Source organism: Telmatherina bonti (assembly GCF_933228915.1).
Source record: "Telmatherina bonti genome assembly, chromosome: 17".
Classification (NCBI taxonomy): Eukaryota; Metazoa; Chordata; class Actinopteri; order Atheriniformes; family Telmatherinidae; genus Telmatherina; species Telmatherina bonti.
The window spans coordinates 12859401-12886617 of NC_136615.1; the positions used below are offsets into that span (position 1 = coordinate 12859401).

The following is a 27217-nucleotide window of genomic DNA, read 5'->3' on the forward strand; positions in this document are numbered from 1 at the left end:
TTGACCTCATTCATTTGCATGAGGAACAAGCCAAGTTGCTATCTTATTCAGCTGCACAAGCTTATCACCTTATTATGCAAACACATCCTGAGCAAAGGACAGAACACTGCCTAGCAGACGGTACAGACAGATTTTAATCCTGATTCATTTTAATCCAATTTCAACTAAATCACATTTACCAGCTTAGGTGGATAATATCCTGTTTATCACTGGTATATTAAAATTAATTATATAGGTGCCATGATACCCCTGATATTAAAAGAACTATTATGGAACCATGGCATTGTATTAAATATGAAAAGCTTGAATACAGGCTAAATACTCATCTATCTAAAATGCTGGTTCAGCAAGGTAATCAGTAGTTCAGGGTTTGGATGCAAACCTACAGCGTTGAAATGGGTACATCAGTAGGCAGGGATGTTATATGTGTAGAATGAGCATTATTTTATAATTTAATAACAGAGGATGAATCCAATCCAAAGTCTTCTGGACATGTGGATTTTAGGTAAATTTGTATTTAGTTCAATCATTAGTTGTCCAGTTTATGATCATTTTAGGTTTTTAGTTTCAAATGAATTGTGTGAGGGAAGAAATATCAGCATATGAACAGCCTATCAGTCTGTGCTTAACAGCATCATGACTGTGCTCTTTTGGCTTTGTTGTCATGGTAACACATTGTGTCTTTTGTTTGTCAAAGGGTCCAACTGGAAAGCCAGGTTTGCCGGGAATGCCAGGAGCTGATGGACCACCAGTGAGTTCCCATGCCTCCCCCTCATCTCCAGCCGCACACGCTCCCTTCCTGTCTGTTAATGAGACAAGTTATGAATGTGCAAGAAAATATTTTCCCTTCACATTTTTTTTTTAATTTAATGTTTAGATGTTGGATGCACTGCATATTAACGGTGCAAAACATTGCTATAATTACTTACCTGAAACATATCCATGATTCAACGCCTCATCTCAGCTGGGTAGCAGCGTAGCAAGGCGGTCGCACTTTATATGCAAACACTCCCCTTCACATCCCCATGCCGACACCTGCGCTAATGACAGATGTCTCCTGGAAAGCACCAGGTGGCACCTAAGAGAAATGGGTCAAGAGAGGCTGTGAGATGTGAATGGAGAAAAAGATGGTGTTGAAAAAAAAAAGATGACAGAGAATAAAACAAGATCCGTTAAAGAGAAAAGCTCACACTATAAAACACCATGCATTACACAACGCCGCCCCTCCTCTTTCTTTCATTTTAGAATGAAAATGACTCTTAGCTCTTAACAGCGTTGGCTTTTATGCTCATGCATTTGTCTCATAGAACAGCAAACTGCAACTGCTCTTCTCTGCCCTTAATATCTCTCCTTTTGTATCCATGTCCTTCTGCACACTAAAAACCCATCAGAGGTTTTGCAAAGCTTCTTTGTCTCATGAGAATTCAATCAATTTCCTTCCAGCTTTCTCTTTACCGGACATCCACACGTGTGTGTAAGATGTGTGTTTTCGTGACCTTTGCATTGTGTGTTAGTTCACATGCCTGCTGTATCTGTTTAATGTATTGTGAAGTCCCAAAACAGCAGCAGTCTTGGCTTTTAGAGCCCGGTAATAGCTGCTAGTGCCTCTGCAATACTGAGCATTAAGGATAAAAAATCCCAAATGAGACTGAACTCGAAAGGCCCTTTTTCTTGTTAGATTCGTCCTCCAGCAGTTTTACAACCTAATCCCTCACTTATAGGGGTGTTGTAGTATTTATGGCGGTAATTATCCTGAAATGCTATGCAATAATATTACTTTAAATAATTTACAGGGTCACCCTGGAAAAGAGGGTCCTTCTGGGGAGAAAGGACACATGGTGAGGGGTTTTTTTCCTCCTCTTTTCCTCCTACTTCAGCCTATATTTGGTATTTATTTATTTATTTAAGCTGTATTAGTTTTTTTTGTTCCTGTCCCAGTTAGTCACATTTACATAAAATTTTCTGTATTAATGTAGACGTCATTAACCATGCTGGTGTGTGTGTGTTTGCTGCAAGCTCATATCAAACATCTGTCTCTCATTAGGGCCCTGCTGGTCCTCAAGGACCTATTGGTTATCCTGGGCCCCGGGGTGTAAAGGTGAGTTGATTACCAATAATAAGAAATAGATTTTTGCATTTAAAGACGGCAATATTTTATTACAATTACTTTTTCCATCATTAGTGAAACCATTTGGTGAAAAGCCCAATGGCTTCCGAGGAAAAACCCATTTTCAGGGAAGCCTGAGAAGCATTTCCTGGAAATTTCTGGGCTTTTGTAACATGAAAGAAACGTCCATCTTTATTCTGGTTAAAAAGAACCATTTGGATTGATTTATCTGTTTTCATCACGACATGAAAACAGCTCGTCTTTTGCCACTCTCCGCACATCACTTCTAAGGCGAGTCACCAGGCCTGGTAGCGGCTCAAGGCGCACAGCGCTTTTTCTTGTTTAGTGTCATTAGTAGCTGACAGCAGTGAGACAAAAGAAATCCCATCAAATAATTCTTGGTAAGAGGGTGTGACTGATCCAATCATCACAACTTCCACTGAGAGAGGGGATCACACTGGTGTCTTGACTTCTAGCCAGCAATTTCCCCCTCTTACATGGCTCAACTCTGCTCTCCAAGAAGATGAGAGGAATATAGAGGAAGGAAAGAAATGCGAGGACCCTTTTTTTTCCCTCTGTAGTAAACAGTGACAGTTGGTCCCTACCAGATTATTATTGTAGCTTTAGAGCTCAATTTTTAAGGGAAAAAAATAAACTAATGCTGAAATTTTCCTCCCATCATGTTGAACGCTCTGCAATACCAACCCATTCTTTGTTGAATACGCTCCCCACTGACCTGTAACTTCTGTCTGTTGCTGCAACACAGGGAGCCGATGGCGTTCGTGGCCTTAAAGGACACAAGGGTGAAAAGGTAAAAGAGACGAAAACAAAGGAAGGAAGAGACAGAAATTACAGAGCTTGCATGAGTTCAGCTGATGATGGTGAGCGATTATCTTCCCATGCTAATGATAAATTACTGACTAAATGAATAAACCATCAGGTTTTCCTGCTTTCAAATAAAAAAAAAAAAGCAGCCATCAAGAGTTTCTGTAAGCGACGGCTCTTGCCAAGAGTTCACACGTGTTTATGCCATCATGATTTCAGAGTGTTTCCTTCTTCATTGCTCCCTTAAAATGATGTTTCTCGATCCTCTCACTAGGGAGAAGATGGCTTCCCCGGCTTCAAGGGAGATATGGGTGTCAAAGGGGATAGGGTAAGGTTTGTTTGTTTACATTTCACTCAGCTGCATCTGTCAATCACGCCTTGGCTGCTGGGTGCAGCCGTCACATAAATCACTCTCTTTCCACAGCTTTAACTTGTGCTTTTCTGGAGTTGTTTTAAGTTTTGTTGGAGGTGACCTTTACCTGCCCGAAGTGGTAAAAGCGTACCGCCTCTGTTATGTTAGCCCGCTACTGCCTAAGCCTCTCTGAGTGTAAAGGAATTGTTGGTAATGAGCAAACATAAGGTGTTGTTCCACTTGCCAGCTGTTATTTTGTTTGAGTGTTTTGTTTTTTGTTTTTTTTTAACGTGAGCGGTTTTCGATTGTCTCATCTGTTTCTTGCCCGTCAGTCTTCACCTCCCAACTCTTGGAGAAAAGAAGTAGTGGTTTGACATGTGTACTCTGCAACAGCTTCCCTCTCTGAAGTGCATCAGGGATTTACACTGTCAAGTTCTGGGAAAAATGCCTTGTGCAGTGAGAAACATAACTCACACCGGCCCGTACTTCAAACATCAAATCTCCTCTCCCTGACCAGGCTGTCTCTAGCTGAGTACAGAGAGGAGGGAGAAATCAATGGCACTTTAAACCCCCCCTTCAAGCCCGTGAGAGACACATGGCTTCATCCGAGTTTTCCTCTGGAGATGTTGCAGATTCAGATGAAAGCAAGAAATCCAGGAGGCCCTCCGCTGTGGAGATGCACGCATGGACCAGACTGTAAATGACTCATTTTGACGCAGGCCTGTGAAAAGTCTGCGTGTGCGCGCGCGTGAGAGAGAGCTCAATTTAAAGTGGTCTCTTTGATGAGCCCTCAAGCGGGGAGTCAAGTACAGTTTGCTTGATGCCGTTTTATGTGGATGCGTGCACGCACTTGCTTGCTTTGCAGTTCTGCACAGTCCTTTAAAAAGACACCATTCACAGAGCGGCGAGCCTATGCAGCAGTTGCCTGGTTGTCAGAGCGAGTTTGTACTCCGTCATTTAGTGTGTGTCGTTCTCGAATCAGAGCCCACTTACAGAGAGAGAAGCAATAATAGGATCGCTGACTGCTTTAAAGGTGGAACACTGGTTCGCTGGATTCTTTAAGCAACTTTATAATCCAAAAACCTTTAAAGAAGAAGCACAAGGTACCCATAAAAGACTTCCTCGCAAGACCTTGCAAGTAAAAAAAAAAAAAAGAAATCCGAATTGTGGTTGGAATTTTTCCCAAAAATAAGTTGAGTTGGGCTGTTTTCTTTAATGATGTCAGAAAGCAAATGATAAGAAATCGTTTTAGAGGATTTGACTTATAATGTAGTGAAAAAGGCAGTGCCAAGGGAATACATGGAGAAACATAAGAATGCCAAAAAATGACTTTTATTCATATTTGTTCATTCTCATGAACAACAAAATATAATTTTGTGGTGATAAAAAAAAAAAGTTACAGCTAAAAGTTAAATCTATATGTGATATTTACAATTCTGTTTAGCAAGCCAGACTTGTTAAATAGAAATGAATGAATCTTGTGAATGGGACAAAATTCCCAGTACTTCTTAAAAACACCATAATCAGGCCCATATTTAATTATGCAGGCAATGATGTGTGGTTTTTGTGGTTTTTCTGCCATTAAGGGAGAACTTGGACCAGCAGGACCCAGAGGAGAAGATGGTCCTGAAGGGCCAAAAGGTCGCTCAGGACTCCCAGGAGATCCAGGTCCACTTGGCCCCACTGGTGAAAAGGTGAGTTTGCATTTTACTTAAACTCAGCTGTTAAATCCCACAGTCAGATAAAAGAACTAAAAGGAAGGCTGCATTTTGTATCTCCAGTCATATTTGATGTTGTATGATCGCACAGCAAGGTTTAAAAGGAAAATAGTTTTCCCATTTGCTCTGATCTGAACAACCCAGTTTTCATTGCTGCTCCTCTTCAGCCTGCTGAGAGCATTAATGGATTCAGATACTGAATCAACCAAACACTGAGTGGGCTGCTGCAGCAATTCTGCAGCTGATGACAGTACCGTTTTTGTGCAATAAGACACTTGATTCACTGTTTTTGAAAGATGCAGGAGGAAGCTTCTTTATGATCTTTGAAAAAAGGCTGAAGAATCGGCCTTGAACAAACGCACTTCACACTCACACGTCATGCACACCTTGTTCTTACTGAGATATTTTGGCAGCAGCATACTTAATAAAGTGTCTTTTTTCCAATGTAATTAACCAGAATTGAATGCAAAATTTAAGCTTTAGTAGTTGCATTCCATTTTAAAATTAGGCATCAGTCAACATCTAATTGTAATCTGCTGAAAAATGACCTGTGTTTAATAAATTCTGCAGTAGCACTTGTACACATGCAAATATTTTTATACTGCTTCTATTCTGATTGTTTACATCCTCAAAAATAGCATATTGTGAGACTGAAGCAGTCTGCTTGTTTTGCATTGAAGCTGTGAATGTCTCCTGCTGATATGAGGAGATCAGCACTGTGTAGAGATTCAGTTCAGATAATTTTAGAAGTCTGTCTGGACTGCAGGACCGCCGCCAAGCAAATCTGCTGTTTTGGTTCATTCGGGTGCTGCAGAACTAAGTGCAAAAAGGCTGGATAAAGTTTCATATAAATCAGTGGGTGTGGTTATTAAATAAAAGCATTGCATCACCAGTTTCATGGCTCTGAGGCTGTGCCAGTCACAGGGAAGCTTAGCAACAATAGCTCAGCAAATGAAAAAGTGCTTCCACAGGAAATGTTACTGTCTGGATGCTGCAGAGCAGCAAGATATGAACACAGATCTGCAGCCAGAGTCAGACTGGGTGCATTTTCTCTTAACTTCATGTAATGATAATGGCAATTTAATCTTGCTTTATGAAAGACTGTATTCTTATGTGTCTATATTAAGGAAATTAGGCTGTTATGCTAAATAGAAATTTCAAAACTCAAGAAATTGCAAATAAATAAAAAAAAAAAAACACATATTTTTAAGCAGTTTTTAAAAGTTCTACTTTAGTGATTTGCGGTTTGATAGACATCATTATTATCATCTTGGTATCATGAGATGCTTATTTACAACAGAAAATCATTCAAGGTTTTGTTGTTGGTGTCTAAGTGCAAGGGCAGATTATCCAATGGGCATTATGGGCACAGGTCTGAGGGCCCACATAGAGCAGACACCAGCAGTTTGGACATTAAACAAAATGTACATGAAAGCCAGACATTTACACCACAGTATCTGGTGTATTGTTAGTGTAATGTTAGATATGTCATTTCACAGTGTATCATTCACAATTTTCACAATGTTGCGGTGGGGAAAGGGACCCCTGGAACACTCAGGGCCCAGGGGCCGGTGGACTTTTAATCCGGCCCTGTGTAAGTGGATCACATATCTGTTGTCGATGTTTGTGTCACGCTCAAGAGAGTTTGGATTTGATTGGAGCTGTCATATAAGAGTACCAAGAATCTTTTAGATAAATGTAACTAAATGTTTCTCTTTTGTAGGGTAAACTTGGAGTTCCCGGATTGCCAGGTTACCCAGGAAGACAAGGACCAAAGGCAAGTGCACGCAATCCTCTAAATCCTAGTGTTTATTGATTTACTTAATAATAATGGAAGCAGTTAAGCTGGCCCACTTGTCAGTACGCTCAAGTGTTTCAATGTTTATTTCTTTTTAAAAATGGAAAGATGTTAGCATGTGCATCTCAAGCTGTCGTGCCGAACTTCGGATGGCTCATCTTTTAGACTCTCACAGGCAAAGCTGCAGTCTGACAACTGGACATGCTTGAAGCTTCCTGATCAAAGAGGCCAGGATTTAAATATGCTATTTGCTGTCAGCCTTCAGCTGCTGATACGTTAACAATAAAGCCTCAAGCTGCATATACAGTTATAAGCTGGGGATATCTCATGGACTGAAATAAACAAAGGATAAATGTTTACGTTTTTTTTCCTCTCTGAAGATTAAATACTTGTCTTTCTCCCACACAGGGATCTCAGGGTTTCCAAGGTTTCCCAGGTGCCAATGGAGAGAAAGGAACTCGGGTATGTCAAATAGACTCTCTTCCTCATATCAGTACAACGACGGTTGGACATGAACGAAGCTCCAGAGACAGGCTCCTCTTTCAGATAAGATTTATCAACCGAAGTGCCAGTTGCATGGCTCTGAAAACAGAATTTTTTTTTTTTTTTTTTTTTTTTTGATTTTCCCAAGGACAGAAAGACGATTGCGTTCCTTCCTCATTACCACTCACACAACTCTCTTCACAAACTAGCAGAAACTTTGTTTATCACTTTGTGGCGCTTGAGCAATGTTTCATTTGCTTTGTTTAAGGGATGGGCCATTAGCTTCCCTGAAAGAGTAATGGTTTGTCACCACCAGTGGAGCAAGGCGCATAAAGCTTTTCATCTTCGCAGAACATTTGTGAAGTTTATGAGACCAAGCTCTCGCACCGAAAAGGGATAATGATGCCTTTAACACAGCTTTACGGCACTTTCTTGAAAGTTAAAAGCCACACAAAAGATGCAATTGTTTCCTCATTAAAATTGCATGTACCCACTTTAATTCTAGCAATGCTGTAAAATGATGTTATGCTTTACTGTTTATAGAAATGTCATTACCTCCGGCTGTAATGGTGCAAATATTAGTGATGATAAATGTCAATAGCAGTTTCGAAACAGGTGACCCCTAATTGATGACAACAGACGATCTCATATCTCCGTAACGGCCCAATTCTGTTGAGATCTGTTTGCAAATATTACTGTCCTCTGGCATTAGATTCATTCTTCTGCAAGAAGCAGCCTCTTAATAATGTGAGTGCCATTCCTTTGATCACTGTGTGTGTTCTTGGTGTCCACAGGGAACAGGAGGAAAGCCAGGCCCACGCGGACAGAGAGGACCAACGGTTAGTCTTACTCAGCAGACTTGAGCTTATCTGCAGATGGTGAACTTGGCACCTGAACCTCTGCGTTCTTGAGGGAAATCCGATAATTAATCTTAGCATTTTCAGGTCATCAATATCTCTTAGGAGCCTGTCTATGATTTTAATCACCTCTTTTCTTTTTCTTTTTCTTTTCTTTTTTTTTTTTTTTGCTTTAGGGGCCTCGAGGAGAGAGAGGACCAAGAGGACCGACAGGAAAAGCTGGACCAAAAGTGTGTGAAATATTTCATTTGCCATTTCATGTTTTTTAATTTATTTAGATCTAATTCATGGCGAAACACTTTCTTTATCGTGTCAGGGTAACTCAGGAAATGACGGCCCACCAGGACCTCCCGGTGAAAGGGTATGTACCATTACTCCATCATTTGTTGTTTTATCCTCATGATATGTGTAAATTTATCTTGAATGGACATTTTTTTTCAGGGTTTGCCAGGACCTCAGGGACCAACAGGATTCCCAGGACCAAAGGGCCCTCCTGTGAGTTCAAACTCCTTATTTTTACAATCCCATTGTGCCTTCTTATTTGTTAGTTCTTACATTTACTTTCTGATTTTTTCCAGGGACCTCCAGGGAAAGACGGACTGCCTGGACATCCTGGGCAGAGAGGAGAGACTGTGAGAAAGCCATTTGGTTCCTAACGTCTCCGTCAACTGCAGATTCAACTGAATTAGTTGTCTGATGTTTGTTGTTGTTTCTTTTCCTGTGTGAAGGGATTCCAAGGCAAGACCGGCCCACCTGGACCTCCAGGTGTGGTAGGACCTCAGGTTAGTCACTTCCAAAGTTCCTAAGTTATGCAGATATTTGAAGTTTGGTATCTGTAGACGCACCGTCCAACATCTGCACACAGAAAGATGCAAGTGAAACAGAAATGTGAAAGTTACCAGCGCTCTTTCTAAATGTTTCCGATTTTGTTAGTCCAACAACAATAGATGGATTGTCCTGCTTATATCCTGAGAGCCTTGACTAGCTGTTGTTTTTCCTCTTTCATATAACCAATGGACTTTTCATCCATTATGCATGAATGTCTAACAGACTTTCCCTCCAAGCAGCTCTGCTAATGTCAGCTGAGATCATTCATGAAAACAGAGCTGTAGGGGCCCATACTGACTTCAGGCCTCCCACACAGCAAATGCTCAGTTTCTTCTCACAATCTCCGATAAGAAATAAAGAAAATTTTGCATCTTTTTTTTGTGTTGAAGTAGTTGATTTTGCTCATTTTGTCCTCTGCTTACTTCTGTCTGTAGTCTGTGTTCTTCACACTTCCTCCACATACTAGTTTGGCACTTTAATGTCCAAGTTTTTGTTTTCACAGTATTTTTTTTAACTGTTTTTTTTTCTTGTTAATGCAGGGACCAACAGGTGAAACTGGACCAATGGGAGATCGGGGTCATCCTGGACCCCCAGGCCCACCTGGAGAGCAGGGTTTGCCTGGAGCTGCAGGGAAAGAAGGTGCTAAGGTAAAACTTAGAGAGCACCCCAAACCGACATCTAATGAGCAAGCTCACATCCATTCTTTGTCATTGTGTATTAACATTATATGAGATAAATGACTTTGTGCATTGGCTCAAAGGGTGACCCTGGTCCTGCTGGCCCAGCAGGTAAAGATGGCCCTCCTGGACCAAGAGGTTTCCCTGGAGAGAGAGGTCTGCCTGGCCCTGTGGTTAGTATTGGCTTCTGTTCAGTGCTGTATAATACCTTCTGACAAAATCAATATCGCTCACAGCTTGGTTATTACATAATATATCTGGGCTTTTAAATTGCTTTAAGGTTGTGTTAAAACCTCAAGTATCAGAGATGACATCAGATCTCTGAGTGGGCATCGGAGGAGGAGCAGCACACTCTGGGCTCTTTATATATTTCAGAGTTTAACTTAACCTTGTGGATTCAGGTCCTGGCGCTTACACAATTTATTCTATTTTCTCACTGCAAGCATGTTAACAAGAAAATCAATTGTAGAAACAGTTTTGTTTTTCATAACTTGAGGAATATGAAAAAAAAATAAGATCCAATACAGCAGCTGTTCTTTAATGTAAAGGAGGCTTGCTGCAGTTCTGGTACACAATTGTTTGCTCTATCTGCTCGGCATCTGCTCTGGAGACTTCCGCAGCTTCTCCGCCGCATGCTGAGCCGGTTTAAAGATACGGAGTCCTTTGTAAGGCCGGATGTGTGCTTCCCCAACAAATGTGTTTGTTTTCTGAAGCCTTTGTTTTATTTTGCTCTGCAGGGGGCTCACGGCCTGAAAGGGAATGAGGGTCCACCTGGTCCACCTGGCCCTGCTGTGAGTACATTTTAATGCATTCTCAACCTCACAATTTCTTATTTTCTCTCCATCTCTAGAAATTGTCTTCATTGGAAAGTTGTTTTTTTTAATCCTCAGCTGTTACGTAATATAATGATATGCACGGATCGCTGCTTACATAAGAGGCTCTGACCTATTTGATAGGCTAGATGTGCCTGATGTTAGGCTTTAGCTTTGATGTGTATTTTTGCTTTGCTGTTAGGATAACTAACATTGATGTGTGGTGCTGATGCAGGGTTCTCCTGGTGAGCGGGGTCCTGCAGGCCCAGCTGGACCAACAGGTCCCCCTGGACGTTCCGGCCCTCAGGGCCCTCCAGGCCCTGCTGGGGAGAAAGGTGGACCGGTAAGAAGATCACATTACAGAAATAACTATTTTGGAAAGTGCACTGTGATGTTCGCCTGCCTGACAATGTCATACCAAAAAACAATCTCAGGGAGAGAAAGGACCCCAAGGCCCAGCTGGAAGAGACGGTATTCAGGGACCTGTGGGTCTGCCAGGACCTGGAGGACCTCCTGGACCCCCAGGAGAGGATGGTGACAAGGTGAGTTTCTTGATCACATTGAAGGGAATAATTTTTTAACGCAATTCAGTAAATCTGCTTTGAAGTTGTCTCTCTGCAGTCTGTATCTCTTCGCCTCTCACACAAAAAGCGCATATTTGCAGACTCATCACTTCAAACTAAACACTGCAGTTGAGATCTCAGCTGGCCAATCCTTTGGTCTCTTCCTCTGTGACCTTAAACGCTGCAAGGGGAATTTGTCTGACAGAGTTTGCATCGATTAAAGGAGCTTTAAAAGGCTAACCGGCCTTGTTGCTGCTTTTTGCTTCTCTGTGCAAACAGACAGAGGAGAGCGGTAGAATTCTGTGGCAATGACAGAATCACTGAAGTGACACTTAAGCATGCAGAAGCAAAACCAACTCCCTTTCATCCCCTCCAAAAACATTTGCAGGAAGATCAGCCACAGAGATACTCAGAGGATAAGCTCTTATCCTTTGAAGAATGCCTCAGTTCTTAACTTGGCCTTACAACGGTCCCTGCAGTGTTGACGGACGGACACAGTGAATACTGACTGCATTGGCAATGCAGATTAAAAAGGATCTTACAAGCTAATGTTTACACCCATTCATACACTTCCTCATTACAAGTCCAGTCTGTGGGGAATGGAGAATTCTGAGGGCTTTCTTTAAGAGACAAAGGGCATTGACTAAAACCCAAAAGTAACTGCCTTCAGCTTTGATAGTTATTAGCATTATTTCTCATGGAGAAGCATTGAAGAAACGCCTCTGAGGTCTTAGTTTTTTTAAAAATATTTTGGTGCAAACAGGTTCAGATGGGAGTAATCATCTTTTCTGTTTTGGCTGATGGTGATTCATGAAGTCCATTCAGATGTATTTGTCAGAGGATGCAAGATTTAAATCAAATATCCAAAGGCTAGCCTTCAAAAATCTCTTTTTAGAGGTAGTTTATGTAACAGCTGAGTGACGAGTGCTTTAGTTTGCCATGTTGTGTTTGGAAATGCTTGATGATGTTGCAGTATCCTTCACTTTCAGATTGTATCCTTTGAAGAATGTATTATTATCTTTTTTTACATAATGTTATTTTCTCACCTTCACAGGGAGAGATTGGAGAGCCGGGACAGAAAGGAAGTAAAGGAGACAAAGGAGAACATGTAAGTTGTTTGTCTTTGGGACATTGTAAAAAAAAAAAAAAAAAAAAAGTCATGATTGTGTTCATCCTTCCACATCCTGAGTTTTTAAAATAACCATTTTTTATTGTAAAATTCTTGTTTTATGTTGTGAAGAGTTAAATTAAAGGGATTTTGATGATTTCTCTGCAGGGTCCACCTGGTCCTACTGGACCTCAAGGACCAATTGGAGCACCAGGTCCTGCTGTAAGTGTACATTTTGTGGCTATCCTTGTCTTAGCTTACTTTACAGGGCTTTTACGTGATGTATCTACTGGTTAACATCTGCTCCTTCCCTCAGGGTGCAGACGGTGAGCCAGGTCCGAGAGGTCAGCAGGGCATGTTTGGCCAGAAGGGAGATGAAGGGTCAAGAGGCTTTCCCGGACCTCCAGGCCCAGTCGGGCTGCAGGTGCGGACGACAGTGACGAACAGAGACCATGACACTGGTCGGATGTTTTCATTAGTCGACACCAGAGCAACATCATTGAGTTTTCTGCTAACTTTTTAGGGCTTGCCTGGTCCACCTGGTGAGAAAGGTGAAACCGGAGATGTCGGTCAAATGGTAAGAGCTTATTTTAATCATGCCTTCAATATTTAGCATATCAGATTAAAAACAGCAAGCAGAATGGATTTATTTGAATTAAACTTACCTTTCTCTTCCCTTACAGGGTCCACCTGGCCCCCCTGGTCCAAGAGGTCCCTCGGGACCTCCAGGTGCTGATGGCCCTCAAGGACCTCCTGGTGGTATTGGAAATCCAGGTGCTGTTGGAGAAAAGGTAACTTTGTCCTGTCTTTTCATCGACCACAAACCAGTTTTATGGATGTAATTATGGAGTAAATTTAAAGTAAAAACATTAACACCTCATGAGAATACTGAACTTTAACTCCTATCAAACCACATTTCTGGTTAGCTTGTTTGTGTTTTTGAGCATTTTTTTTCCAAAGAGAATTTAGCCTTGCATCACTTTAGAAGAACCATGTTCTGCGGTTTTTTTTAGTAAAGAATCTAATAGATACGTCTTTACATTTGCAACCATTAATCTTTCACATTCCTATCTAAGTGATACTCTTTTAAAAAGGGGGCGCAATTATTTTTCCTACCACAAAGTGACGGATGCACAGCAAATCTAATGGAGAGGTTGTCGTCTCCAACAGGACAGAGAGCATGAATAAATAGTCGAAGGCCTCATGTTGATGAATGCATTATTAAAGGTGGCTCTCATAAAATCAGCTGCAGCTCTTATTTGTTGCTGCTGTTTTTATGATAAAAATGCCCACTTTGGCAGCTTGCTGGAAGGCAGTGCAATGTGCTTTCTCATCACTTTCTGTGTGGAGTGATGCTGTGATTTGTTTTATCTGCTTCAGTCAATAGAATCACCTTTTGCTCCTTTATAATCTCCCTGAGGGTAGCCTGTCCTCCCCCCATGCAAACATACACAATGCTCTTTGGGCTAATCGCACTTCAGCTGATCGGGCATTTTATTAGCCAGCCCAGAAAGCTGGCAAGGAACAGGGCTCTTGTTTCTTCTTTTTTTTTTTTTTTTTTTTAAATAAGACACCCCTCATGTATCGGTGATGAGCAGCTGTCTTTCTTGCTCTTGCTTTTACCGTTCTCAGCAGATTTTTCCTGCAACCCTTGGGTGGACATAAGCAAGTTGTCAGAAAGGATGGAGTGGAGGCCTATATTCCCAGACGCAACATGGCATAAAAAAATAGTGTGGGTTGCTAAAACACGGGGGGTCGGTCATGCCATCTGTTTAATACGGATCTTGACAGATCTATATTCTAAAAAAAAAAAAGAAAAATTGAGAAAATGTCCCAACACTAATTTAAATTCAGTGCTCATGTCCAAAATACATACAGTTGTGCTCATATTTATTCATATACTTTCATTATAGAAGGAAAAAAAAACAGCTGCCTGTAAAATAAGCTGAAATTGACTAAAGTAATAATAAATGAAAACTGTATAAAAATCATCACATTATTTTCTAATTCTGGTTCAATAGAAATATTTTTTTAAAAAAAGCAAACAAATAAAATAATTTATTACATATTACATCACTCATAAACTAATATTTTGTTGAACAGTCCTTTAATGTTTCTGCTACAGTCAGGTGTTTTCTGTTCCTCTCAGTCAGACTTCTGCACCTGTTGACAGGTATTTTGTCCCACTGTTCAACAGTAAAGTGCTCCAATTTGTCCAGGACACATTTGTTTGTTTGTTTGTTTTTTTTCTTTAACTCAATTAAATTTAAAAAACAATGTCTTATATTACTAAATTATATTTTTGCAAATTTTTAGTTATTGTTCCTTTTTTAAGTCTCCTGTTATTTGAGTGACTGTTGTAAATTTCAGCCTTTTTTTTAATGAAAGGGGATGAATACATATGAACACAACTGTAGATATTCATGGCTGATGGGTTCTGGGCATGCTTCTAATAACACATTATAGCAGAACTGTGTTACAGATTTGCTGTTCATCTTCCAAACATGACATGGGCTAATATGACAGGTGTGGCAGACTGCATCTGCTGTAAACCCCAGCAGGGAGGACAGCAGGCTTATGTGGCAATGAATAATGATAGTGAATGGTGTATAGGTGAGTCAACAGGCCAACTATTCAATAAGGCAAGAGGAACAGGACAAGATGTATGGGCAGGGTCCAGAGAGAACAGTGAGGTCAGCGCGCTCTTTGCTTTAGCCACCCAATCTGCCTGCACTTGATGGATTGAAATCTCTAGTGTCATCTCTTTCTATTCCCATTTGGGGGACAAGGGCACCAGGACAGCAGGGGGCCGCTGCAAATGATGGGATTTTCAGAACCACGCTGGATCAACAAATCCCCTTACTGGTAATATATGGGTTCTCTCCTGGCCACTCATACCTTTCCCCGACCTTTTCTTTCAGGGCGATGCTGGAGAAACAGGAGAGCCAGGACTTCAGGGAGAAGTTGGCCCACCGGTGAGTCATCTGTTTCTCTTTTCTTTCATTTTACATGAGAAGAACTTACAGCATGTGAGGATATTGTAGATACCAACAATCCTTTCTCAGCTGGAGAGAATTAATCCCTGATGCTCAAAAGCTGAAGTATTAATGAGTATACCTATAGTGGCCATGAGGAAAGAACAGCCTGTTTACTTTTCTTTGAGGCTCCCTCTGGCATTTTTCCCTTGCTTGCAACTATGCATGTAATTCTAGGGCCCAAGAGGAGAGCGTGGAGAAAAGGGAGAATCTGGTCCTGCTGGTGCTGCTGGACCTCCTGGCCCTAAAGGCCCCCCAGGAGATGATGGTCCCAAAGGAAGCCCAGTAAGTTTCCTTCTTCCTTTTTAGCTCCAGCAATATATTTTGGTGCAAATCAGCAAACAAATTAGTACCGCCCAACGGTTTTAAATCCGTTAATGCAGTTGTTGTTTCTTGTCAGGGTCCTAGCGGATTCCCTGGTGACCCTGGCCCACCCGGAGAGCCTGGTCCAGCTGTAAGTTTGTTACAAATGGTCATTTTGTTTGTGAATAATTCCCTGTGTTTACCATATTTTAATTTAAAATATTTTATGCTGAGTTTGTGCTCCATTGTAATGCAGGGCTTAGACGGTCCACCTGGCGACAAGGGAGACGATGGAGAGTCTGGTCAGCCTGTGAGTGTTTGTGCTGCTTTTCCACAGTCCAGTGTTATAACAGGAACAAAGAGTAGCTTGTATATTGATCCATTTTTGTTTTTAACCAGGGATCACCTGGACCTACTGGAGAATCTGGTCCTTCTGGACCACCAGGGAAGAGAGTAAGTACGGCCTTATGTTTTTCTGTCTTATATTTACAAGAACAGTCAGTGTCACAATGCTAAAATGATTGTCTTCCATGATATTAATGATTGTTCACTGTTCCTAAACAGGGCCCTCCTGGACCACCTGGACCTGAAGGAAGACAAGGAGAAAAGGGAGCCAAGGTAACCAGACCAAAGATTTTCTATTTTTCTTGTTCAGTTTGTACCATAAAATATGGAGGTCAATTTAAAAAAAAATTGTGGGATTGCTGTTTTCTGAAAGGGAGAATCTGGCTTAGAAGGACCTCAAGGAAAGACGGGCCCTGTTGGCCCTCAAGGATCACCTGGCAAGCCTGGTTCTGAGGGGCTTAGAGGCATCCCTGGTGCTGTTGTAAGTAGCGTGCTTCTCACAATCTTAATTCAAACCTTTTCCAGTTAATGATCGATAGTGTTTACATGCATCAGCTGGGCCTAACAGCAGATAATTGGTCATTCTTTTAGGGAGAACAAGGACTGCCTGGTCCTCCAGGCCCAGACGGACCTCCTGGACCTATGGTAGATATTTCTTGCGTTTAATCTCCCATATATATTTTTATGAGTTATTTGATAGGAAAGATTATTTTCATACTTCTTTCATAGGGCCCTCCTGGTTTGCCTGGTTTAAAAGGAGACTCTGGTGTTAAAGGAGAAAAGGTGAGTCACTCTGGCATGCATCACACTGACCTGAATGACTCAGAGCATCGACTTAATATTTAATCTAATGAACTTGTTTACTGATTGATTAAATGTGTTTGACTCTGGCTGTTAAATCAGTACCCTAATGATTGGATTGTGTGCCAGGTTGATGCATGAATGTTTGTGCTGGTGCATTATTGACTATTGTATTGATAATCTGTTCATATGTGGTTCTCTTCCCTCAGGGCCATCCAGGTCTTATTGGTCTTATTGGGCCCCCAGGTGAACAGGGAGAAAAAGGTGACAGAGGTCTTCCAGGTCCTCCAGGATCATCTGGTCCTAAAGGAGACAATGTAAGCAAAAGATAAGGGGAAAAAAAAGGAAGAAAACAAAATAGCAGTGCTTGAAATGAGCTGCTTTTTATATACTATTTTCAATTAAACTAATTTAGTAAGTATCAACTTCTGATAATATCTGTCATTGTTGACAATTTTGATCAGTCAGGGATGAAATACATGCTTCTTCTGTTGCCAACAATAGATTTGCTTTTTCTCCTTTATCCTTTAGGGTATTGCCGGTCCTACAGGTCCACTAGGTCCCATTGGCCCTCCTGGATTACCTGTAAGTCTGTCTCATGTATAGCTTTTGCACAACAGACAGTGTGTAATTTATGATCCAGAATCAATTATTTGATTATTTTCGCATTTTTAGGGTCCTCCGGGTCCCAAAGGAGCCAAAGGTTCATCTGTAAGTGATTTTTTAAAAGCTATATTGAAACAGAAACAATAATAGTTACATATCAGGTCACATTAACTAAGCATGTGTTTGGTTTGTCTTGCTCAGGGTCAAACCGGACCAAAGGGAGAGACTGGTACACCTGGACTTCCTGGTCCTCCTGTAAGCAAATATCTTATCTGCTTTATCCCCTTGTTATTTTATGACATTTTTTGTAAACCTCATAGTTTCTATAGCTTGTTTTCATTTTAATCCATCTATGCCTTACAGGGCCCTCCTGGTGATGTCATCCACCCACTCCCCATCGTGGCTCCCGTCAAAGGCAGAACGCGTAGGAACATCGACGCCAGCCAACTGGTGGACGATGCAGCTGTGGATGCCAACTATAAGGATTACGACGACGGCATGGAGGAAATCTTTGGCTCACTGAACTCTCTTAAGCTGGAGATCGAGCAGATGAAGCACCCACTGGGCACTCAGAGCAACCCTGCTCGTACCTGCAAGGACCTGCAGCTCTGCCACCCTGATTTCCCTGATGGTTTGTATCACATTGTGTTTAAAGGACAAACCCTGTTCCATGTTCTCTGCTTCCTCTTGAATTATCAGCTATAAACCATCCAACTAGAAATGTTTAAATAAACACTACTAAATGGTAAAGTGAGCTGTGCAGGTGCATCAAAGTGACATGCAGTTGACTCCAAACAGTTTAGAGTATCAGTGGAAACCTAAACGCAAGAAAATTGGGAGTTTAATGATAAATATACAGTTTTAGCACGTGACTTGCACTGTAATAGTGAATGGCAATGCCAGAAAGGCTAAATTTGCTTTCCCTCTTTACATTAGTTGTGTCCAAGGAGTAAAAACCACACACATACACACAATTTTAACATGGATATAATCCTCCCAGCTCATACCCCAACCATTATACAACCTACAAATGCATGTGCATGGCATTTAAATGACTACACTGAACCCATGTTAAGTACCAAAGTAGACTGATGAAGAGTAAGTCGAACTAATAAACTAACAGTGAGGGACTCAAATCCTCTGTTTAAGGAGGGAGTTGGTCTTACCATCTAGTACATGTCAGAAATCTGACATAATGCCATACATAAGTATGATCCTGTTTTTTATGAGCAATTAGAAACATGTTCGATCAGACTGACCAATCATCTTTGAACAGTTTTAGATTAGATGATTCATTTTTTTATTCAAGCTTCATGGAGAAACTGCTTAAAACATGATGTACCACAAAAGCAGCTGCAACTGTGAATCTGAATTATGAAACAAAAAATCTGTTAGCTTCAAATGATCTTAACCACAGGAGAGTGAATGTGATGCTTTATGTGAGAAGTCTAAATCAGAGCAAAATATCACCAACCAGGTATTTATGAGACAAACCTTGTCTAACTTGTGCATCGTGATTTCTAACTGAAGAGGATTCATAGTTGATTTTAAAGAGCAAAAGGGCTAAAACTACATGCATAACCAGTAATGCTGAGAATATTTTATAATAAACTGGTTAGGTGTGCCAGCGATGCAACTGGCAGTATATAAAATCAGGAAACAAAACTTTGAGGTACAACTACGTTTGTTCTGACTAGAGAAGAAGAAGCAAGTAATTTATTGGTATGAGACGAAAAGCGTCACTAGTTGCAGTTGTTTGTGTGTTACTGAGACAAAACAGGCTATTTTCTAACATTCCCTGAAGCTTAAGATAATCCTCTCTGACAATTTATACACCAAATGATTAATTGTTTTGAGAAGATAATCAACAGATTTATTTATAATGAGAATGCTAATTAGCTGCAGCCCTGAAGTCAAACATCAATCATCACAACATGCTGCATCTTAAGACATATCTGCAGTTTATCCATCATGGCTAGATTGCATTTGGAATTGCTAACATATGGACCGGTTCACTGGTTAGTTAGCTTAAGTATTCACATTTCTCTTTGCATCATCTGGACTATTTTAATATCAAACAGCAGGCATATTAATCAAAGATCAATCATCAAACATGAAACCATCCCAGAATGTTTTTTTTTTTTTTTTTATATTATAAGAAGCTCAGTGAATGTAAGTAATCAGAAAAATCACAGGTAATTTGATTAAACTCATCTGATAATGATAATCTCACTGATATATCATTCTGGGTCTGTCACTGAATGAGAATATATGCGAGATAAATCTCCTCTTTTTTTTTTCCTTTTTCCTTTTAAAACAGACGCAGTATGTGTTAAAGAAAATGTGATTTTTATGGTTGATGCCCACGCACACGCCATTCAGCGTTGGACAACATCCTAACCCGTCTCACTACATAATAGGCATTAAAAAAAAGTCGCTCTGTAACTGTGCCTTCTTTCTCTCTGTGTTTCCTGCTTCTCTTTATCTCTGTAGGTGAATACTGGATTGATCCCAACCAGGGCTGCTCGCGGGACTCCTTCAAGGTTTACTGCAACTTCACAGCAGGCGGAGAGAGCTGCATCTTCCCAGATAAGAAGTCAGAAGGGGTATGTCTGGCTGCATGCGCGGTAGCACAACCACTTGCGCACACACACACACACACACACACACACACACACACACACAAGACAAGGCTCAGTTTAAAACACTGTATGCAGAAAGGTTTCAAATATTTGGGAACAAAATTTCATGTGTTCAGCCTGACACTAAAGCAATGTGTGCAGGATACTGCAGATAAGTAAATTATTGATTTTGTTCCCCCTCATATAAGGGAGTAACTGCTGTGCATACTGTATAAATAGCCCGAACGAAGATTTGCAACGGTTACTCTGCTGCACCGCTCGTAAACCAACATAATTAGGCTCCATGTGATCGCATGCTGTATTGTGTTATTTTTCGATGGGAGTTGCAGGGTGACAGCTTCCTTGTTTAAGTGCAAACATTCACTCTAACTTATCCACGCTCTGTTGTTTCAGCTCTATTTTTAGATCGAATATCAAGAGCTCTATTGCATGTAAAAAAAAAAAAAAATTTTTTTTAAAAATTGGCAGGTGACAGGCGCTTTGAGAAGATTTTTGGTTCATTATGCACGAGTGTGTAGAAGAAAGGAGAGTAGCAGACTGGTGAAACACTGCCTCTGACAACTCAAGGGTTGTGTAATAGCATAGTGCTACAGCCATTTTAATGATCCCACTCACCAAGCCTCAGAGGAGCAGGGGTTTGCTTAAGCTCGGAATAATGAAGCTGACTTTTTATAGCGTGCTGGTGATGGGCTGCTCTCATTTGTGTCAGGCGTAGAAAGAATAGCCCATGCTGTCAGTTTTGGCTTTGAGACTAAAAAACACTCCCACATGCGTTTTTGAGATGGGAAGGGTTATTATAAGAGCACATACTTCGACTGTCCACATGCTGAATAAACTCGAAGACAAAGCCACAGATGCTGTTTTGGAGTCCAGAACAGCAGAAAGTCAAAGCAAGGATCTGTTTTGCTACTCCCCGGTGAAAACAAGTGAAGGTTACCTTCAAGGCAGCATGGGTTTAATGTATGCCATCTCCTAGTGATAAGCCATCTTCGGCCCATCCTTCATTAGCACATTAAGCTATTGATGACAGCTTCATATCAAACCCTGCTTTCTAATTATAGAGAAATTCATCATTGTCACGGCGGAGACCATTAGAGCTGCGTCCCGTAGGCCAAGTCACAGCTCTTAATGGCATAAAAACAGTTAGTAAACCCCCGGCTGCACAGCGCTAACACTGAGCAGCAGTATAGGAACTCCTTGCAGGCGATTATTTCTTAATTAATCACTGTGTACTGATGAATTTTTCAGCAGCAATTAGCTGCCAGCTACAGTTTGTACTGTATAAAATGGTGTAATGGGGTAAGAAAATCTTCTGCCCTGGTCTAGCGGGTCTACTTGATGTCATTGAATACTGTTTCAGGTGGGGAGGATTCCACAGAGGACAACACGAAAGAAAGAAAAAAAAAAAAAAGCTCAAGGGGTGTGGGATTTATGTCAAATCTCTTTCCTTCCTTTAACACAACTTTTTTTCCCCTCCTCCTCCTCTGCCTTTTTGTCAATCCATGCCCCCAGGCTAGGCTGACATCCTGGGTAAAGGAGAACCCCGGTTCCTGGTTCAGTGAATTCAAACGTGGTAAATTGGTAAGCCGAACTCCCCGCTTCCCTTTCCCTTCCTGAATGCCTTTCATATTTTACAGAGCAAAATGGCAAAATGGCCCAAAGACTCGCCAGGCACATGGTATAGTCACTACAAGAGAGGTTCCCTGGTAAGTGGCCTTGCCTGTGGTTCCAGAGTCTTGGCTGAGGTCGGGACTCTGTGTGCCTGAGGCTCTGCATGGTTCTGGTTCTGCAGTATGAAGTATGTATTAAGTCTGGCATGTTGCTTGTGGGTTGTTACATTATTGCGATGCATGATTCAGCCAGATATAAATCCAGTCCAGCTACGTGTGGGTGATGCTCTTGCAAGGAAATGGAGAAGAGGTTTGTGGAGCCAAAAGGCAAGGATTGAATGTGGTGGAGGAATGTATTTGGCATCCAATGGAGTTTAACCAATTCCTGGCCCTGTTTTCAACTCTATCATACCTCTGCTGCATTAGGAGAGCATCTCGTAAGCGTGACTGGGTGCCTTGACTCCCGTGACTCAAAGAGAAAGATTGTGTTTCAAAATTTCATAGAGTGAGAAAAAGATTTTCAAACTTTCATCATTTAAAACTTCTTTCTTACACTTTTTCCCCCCAATAAGTTCTTGCCCCAGCAGGTCATTTATCCCCCCTACACAGAGCAACAGATTCCCTCTCTGCTGCACTCGCTTTTTCAGTGTGTTAGAGTCAAACAGGCCAGGCACTCAGTCACCACCCAGGGGCTTCTGGGTTGTCAGTCACTGTTGACTTGTAACTATAATGATGAAGAGGTAATGTTTCTGGGGAGATGTGGGGCTGCATCCTCTCAGTGTGTGGAGCAGGGAGTGAAGAGATGAAGACTGGTGGGGAAAACGTAGAACGCATGAGGCTGCCCAGCCACCACTGAAGACAAACCACATCACCGGCACTTAGAAAATATAAGACAGACTTTCTATGTTGTGATTAATTAACCTGGTAAACCAGTTCATGACACCAACTTGGTGCACAAACATATGAAAGTGAGGATTCATGCGCCGTTAATGTTAACCTTAAGTGTCAGTGATGTTGTTTTTTTTTTAAATGCATGAATGCACAAATGCTTATGTGCAAGAATGACTGGAGGAAGAACATATCCAGACTCCAAAGGTTTGCTGCTCTAGCTGCATGGCAAAGATTCTGCATGCATTTTACTCCCAGTAAGTCCTGTTTGAAAGGCGAAGCAGCCGTGTGGATCTAATGGATTCTTGATGGTTGGTATGAAGATTGTCATTAATGAGCATTGAAATAAACTGGGACTGGTTCCAAATATGTCTAATCAGTCAGGATTACTAAGCATTATAATCAGCTTACTGGGATATAACTCAGTTTTCTGTAATATGAGCATGAAAAGCAGAATTCTAGGTTAATTATCAGACAATTAACAAATCATTACTCCCCCATATTTCCTGATTTGGGGATTATATTTTATTATTTTATGATAATTTTCTCATCTTGGTTTTATAATTTACACAGTTACTTAATTAGGATTCAAATGAGGTATTAAGCGCTCCCTTTCCCATGCTTTGGAGGTTTCACATGAAGTCTTAAAGCCTTATAATGACTTCCAGGTGTTGGAAGTTTGGTTATTCTCAACACCAGGCCTCCTATTCAAGGCTTTTTAGAAATATGAACATACACATTACTTACTGGTGTTCACATGTCAGGAAATTTCATAAATGACTAAAACAAACCTTGGAATTGGCGCACCAGTAGGTAAAGTGATTAAAAGCCGATGGAAGACCTGATATAATTTTATAAGAAATAAAAGTATTTCTTTTAAAAGTATTTCTTTTAAAAAATTTTTTAAATTGTTAGACTAGACACTTGTGACCAATTTTTCTCTAAGATTTTCATCATTTTATGGAATTAATTGGCTAAAAGTTTACAGGTGTATCGCAATCCTGATATTTTAGTGCAGATCAGTTGTCATACAGACAATTATTTCAGCATGTTATCTGTTCATTTTATGCCACTGCAGTTAAAAGCTGAGTAATGCACAGAAAACTCATCCTCATAATAACAAAGTAAATATTTTGATATTTATTTTCAATGAAAGATTTATATTTGTTTTCCCTCTAAAGTTTAGAAACTGATCCCACCCAGTGGATGTGAAATAAACTAAACTTAGTAGTGCAAATGTCTTTGCCAAGTGCAAGACAGTGCAGTGATGCTTTTTGTTTGTTTTTTAAATAATTGTAATAATTATTTAATCAGTGCTGCTTTTTTCTGCAAATTCAACACCTTCAACCAAAACAATAAGCCCAGTTTTTGCATTTGGGTTAAAGCCAACTTATGACCACGTCTTGGTACTTCCTGGTGTTTAACTTTAAATTCTCATAAATTCATGTCTTTTATTATAAAAATTCTCATCAAACTGTGTTGGGTTGAAAATGGGAAATTTTATAGATCAAGATGAAACAGGTGATGTCACTACTTCTACACTGAGTTGCCTCAGAACCGCAGCAGAAGATGAAAAGTTGCAGAAAAAAAATGTAGAAAACATTAGAAAAGGTGATACTGGGTCTTTTTATGAGATAGTCGATGAAAACCAGTTTGATGTTTTAGGGATTCAGTCAGCGTGCAGCTTTATGTTGTCAAATGAAGTTCTGTTCATTCTGTCAGTGACATGCTCGAGTATTAACTCTTGATCCTGAGATGGCAACTCTTATTGACACTCCCGTCAATGGTAAATATGTCCTACACATCCCACTATGGCAAAAATGAGAAACTGAAAGCCATAAATGAATTTAGTTTGACTCAGGTCAGTGTGCAGGATAGTCATGACAACAAGTCAGAAAATGCTTCGTGTTTCCAGAATATTCTCCTCTTCTTCCCTTCATTTTTATCCTCCACTCACTTGGTGTCAAATTTTGATGCTCAACCTTATTTCTGTTGATTTTTGCAGCTTTCCTACGTGGATGCTGAGGGGAACCCCATCGGCGTGGTCCAGATGACATTCCTGCGGTTGCTAAGTGCAGCAGCCCGGCAGAACATGACGTACAACTGCTACCAGTCAGTGGCCTGGTACGACCAGGACCAGGACAACTACGACAAGGCCATCCGCTTCCTGGGCTCCAACGACGAGGAGATGTCTTATGATAACAACCCCTTCATCCGTGCCGTGGTTGATGGCTGTGCGGTGAGTTGATTGAATGAGCGTGTTGACGGATGCTTGACGAATGTGCGTTGCCAGGAAACTATGTTTCTGTTGTTTCTGAACTGTGATGTTTCATTTTCGGACTTTGCTTTGTTTCCACGCACTAATTTGCCTTCCCGCCTGTGTCTCCTCTCTTTGACAGTTGAAAAAGGGCTATGAAAAGACAGTACTTGAGATCAACACACCAAAGGTGGAGCAGGTGCCTTTTGTGGACATCATGTTCAACGATTTTGGCGGGTCCACGCAGAAATTCGGATTCGAAGTGGGGCCTGTCTGTTTCATCGGCTAAGACTTTCCACTGTGCAGATGGAGAAAAAAAAAAGCATATTTTTGTTTTCTCAGAAAAAAAAAACAATTGAAAAAACAATAGGACAATTCTGTTTGTAAAAAAAAAAAAACTTTTTTCCATAAAGCAACAAGTACAAAAATGAAATCATGTAGAGATAAACTTCTCCATCACATGCAAGTTTTGAAACTGGATGTCAGATCCTTCCTCTTATAAAACACCCTTGCACACAACCTAGCCTTGATTTTATATATATATATATATATATATATATATATATATATATATATATATATATATATATATATGTATATATATATATATATTTTTTTTTTTTTTATTATTTTATTTTATTTTATTTTTTTTGGTTTGACTTTTGGCCCCAAACAACAAAGGCAACCCTGAGAGCTACAGCCGTTCCAGACGGTCATAGTACTTACCATGGACTCCATCTGATTTGGCTTCTTTTTTTTTTTTTATCTCATGTTTCCTCTTCTGTCCCTGCTTTCTGTCACTTTTGTAGGTTTGTTTTCTCATCCACTACAGGAGCTTTGTTTGTGCATAATTGTCTTCACCATTCTCTTGGAATGGACCTTATATATATATATAAATATATATATAAATATATATAAATGATTTTAATGTTTGTAAGTACATTCTGTATATTTTTCCTGTTAATGTTTATTGTATTCTGGCTTCAAAACATGCATGTGACTTTAATAATTGTGAGGTAGGAGACCATGGAACATCGAAATTGTTGAAACATATCAGAGGTGAGGATATTCGACTTGTAAATTGAGAGACAAAAAGAAGTACCGCCGGTAATTGGGAAGTCCTGACTGCGTAGCACACTTTGTTGTAATTTAAAAACAGAATGGAAATAAAAGACGAAAACCTGCTCTGTGATATTATGTGACGGTTGGTTTGCTAAGAAAAAAAAAACAAAACATTCCTTCTTTGGTCCCCATTGAACCAAACATCCACCTCGGTGGCGATATCATTAACTTAATAAACAGCTTGTGTATTTTTTCCTGACATACTCATCTGTCTGACTATGCAGTGGGAGATGATGTCACATTTTAATGAAAACACAAAGAAATCAAAACCCAGGTGCTATTTCCTCTCCTCTGTGGTGCTATGTATTATTTCTAGTTTGTGTTGTTTGAATGGAAGAACATTTTGTGGTGATATTCCTCCATCCTCGGCAGCCCCTTGAACCTGCTTCACCGCCCCCTTCTGATGCAGGTGGATCTGTGCTGCATCCACTTTGGATTTCTCTTTATATGGTCAGCTGTGTTTTGTTTTTTTGCATGTCATTTCTCTACATATCTACTGTCAGAACAGTTCTGCATGTCGCCCTATGCTTCAGCAGACGGCGCAGATAGAAAAAGTCTGTCTGTACCAAATGTTGGGATGACGAAAAGAAACTAGCAAGGCGTCTTTGGGTTTGCATATTATTGCAGAGTGACTCTGCGGTTCTTTTGGCTCTTGCATTTGGATCGTCTACTACATCATTCTGATGGAGTTGCAAAGTGGACATGTTGTGACGGGGCCGAACGGATACAGTTGAGAGTTTTGTTTGGTGCATGAGACCCTGAGCTGTCACCAAAGATATTACAAATAGCTTTAAGTTGCTTGGAAACAGCTTAAAAAGACGCCAAAGTAGCCAGACGGAGAAGTTGTTCATGCAACGTAAAAGTTTTGCTTGTTGGCCTACTTATTTTCTTTTTCATGTAATAATGCTCTTTGTTGGAACTATGCACTCCATATGCTTATGACCACTAGTATCTCCCATAGAGTTTTTAGCGCTCTCCGTACATTTTGTTTAATTTTTTTGTTTCTTCAAATATGTGACTTGAACCATTTCTGTAAACCCAAAATGCTTGTAGCTCTTTGGCTTTATTTCTCACTGCGTTGCAGTACACCCGAACGTATCACTTTGCTCTTTATAAAATGGACAAACATTTTTTTTTCTTTTGTAAATTTCCAGAACCAGCATGATGCTGCGATTGTTTTTGTTCTATTTTGTAGATTTCCGTCTCTGTGTCTTGTTTGTTTTCACAGTCTTGTCAAACCTGTGTAAGGATAAGAGGATAGAAGATTATATTGGTCTTTATGTCAATAAATTCAAGTTTACTGTGGCCATCCACTGTTGTATGTCTTTTAAAGCATTAAAACCTATCTGTATGCATGAAATTGTAAAGTTTTTTTCTCTTGTTATGAGTTTGTAGAGCCACATGATCTCCAGTCCACGCTGCATTCATCAGGATAATGCTACAGATGATAAACAGTCATGTCCAATATTGTGAAGTGGAG

The 27217-nt window shown here is 40.5% G+C and overlaps 1 protein-coding gene across 2 annotated transcripts in view; it reads left to right on the plus strand.

Annotated features, from left to right (window-relative positions):
• Positions 1–25138, plus strand: part of col5a1 (procollagen, type V, alpha 1) — a 72586-nt gene extending 47448 nt beyond the window's left edge. Inside the window, exons 25-66 of one of the 2 annotated variants that reach the window (XM_079256577.1) lie at positions 698–751; positions 1794–1838; positions 2045–2098; positions 2874–2918; positions 3207–3260; positions 4871–4978; positions 6726–6779; positions 7209–7262; positions 8078–8122; positions 8317–8370; positions 8457–8501; positions 8582–8635; positions 8719–8772; positions 8869–8922; positions 9508–9615; positions 9729–9818; positions 10383–10436; positions 10693–10800; positions 10892–10999; positions 12075–12128; positions 12297–12350; positions 12445–12552; positions 12652–12705; positions 12812–12919; positions 15050–15103; positions 15341–15448; positions 15564–15617; positions 15723–15776; positions 15866–15919; positions 16031–16084; positions 16185–16292; positions 16403–16456; positions 16541–16594; positions 16822–16929; positions 17144–17197; positions 17288–17323; positions 17420–17473; positions 17582–17849; positions 19712–19824; positions 21373–21441; positions 24364–24597; positions 24758–25138. In XM_079256577.1, coding sequence (XP_079112703.1) covers positions 698–751; positions 1794–1838; positions 2045–2098; positions 2874–2918; positions 3207–3260; positions 4871–4978; positions 6726–6779; positions 7209–7262; positions 8078–8122; positions 8317–8370; positions 8457–8501; positions 8582–8635; positions 8719–8772; positions 8869–8922; positions 9508–9615; positions 9729–9818; positions 10383–10436; positions 10693–10800; positions 10892–10999; positions 12075–12128; positions 12297–12350; positions 12445–12552; positions 12652–12705; positions 12812–12919; positions 15050–15103; positions 15341–15448; positions 15564–15617; positions 15723–15776; positions 15866–15919; positions 16031–16084; positions 16185–16292; positions 16403–16456; positions 16541–16594; positions 16822–16929; positions 17144–17197; positions 17288–17323; positions 17420–17473; positions 17582–17849; positions 19712–19824; positions 21373–21441; positions 24364–24597; positions 24758–24904 — 3297 coding nt within the window. In that variant the 3' untranslated portion in view covers positions 24905–25138. Of the gene's footprint in view, positions 1–697; positions 752–1793; positions 1839–2044; positions 2099–2873; positions 2919–3206; positions 3261–4870; positions 4979–6725; positions 6780–7208; positions 7263–8077; positions 8123–8316; positions 8371–8456; positions 8502–8581; positions 8636–8718; positions 8773–8868; positions 8923–9507; positions 9616–9728; positions 9819–10382; positions 10437–10692; positions 10801–10891; positions 11000–12074; positions 12129–12296; positions 12351–12444; positions 12553–12651; positions 12706–12811; positions 12920–15049; positions 15104–15340; positions 15449–15563; positions 15618–15722; positions 15777–15865; positions 15920–16030; positions 16085–16184; positions 16293–16402; positions 16457–16540; positions 16595–16821; positions 16930–17143; positions 17198–17287; positions 17324–17419; positions 17474–17581; positions 17850–19711; positions 19825–21372; positions 21442–21497; positions 21567–24363; positions 24598–24757 lie in introns of both variants that reach the window. The other variant, XM_079256578.1, reaches the window with a different exon arrangement.
• Positions 25139–27217: the final 2079 nt, after the last annotated feature.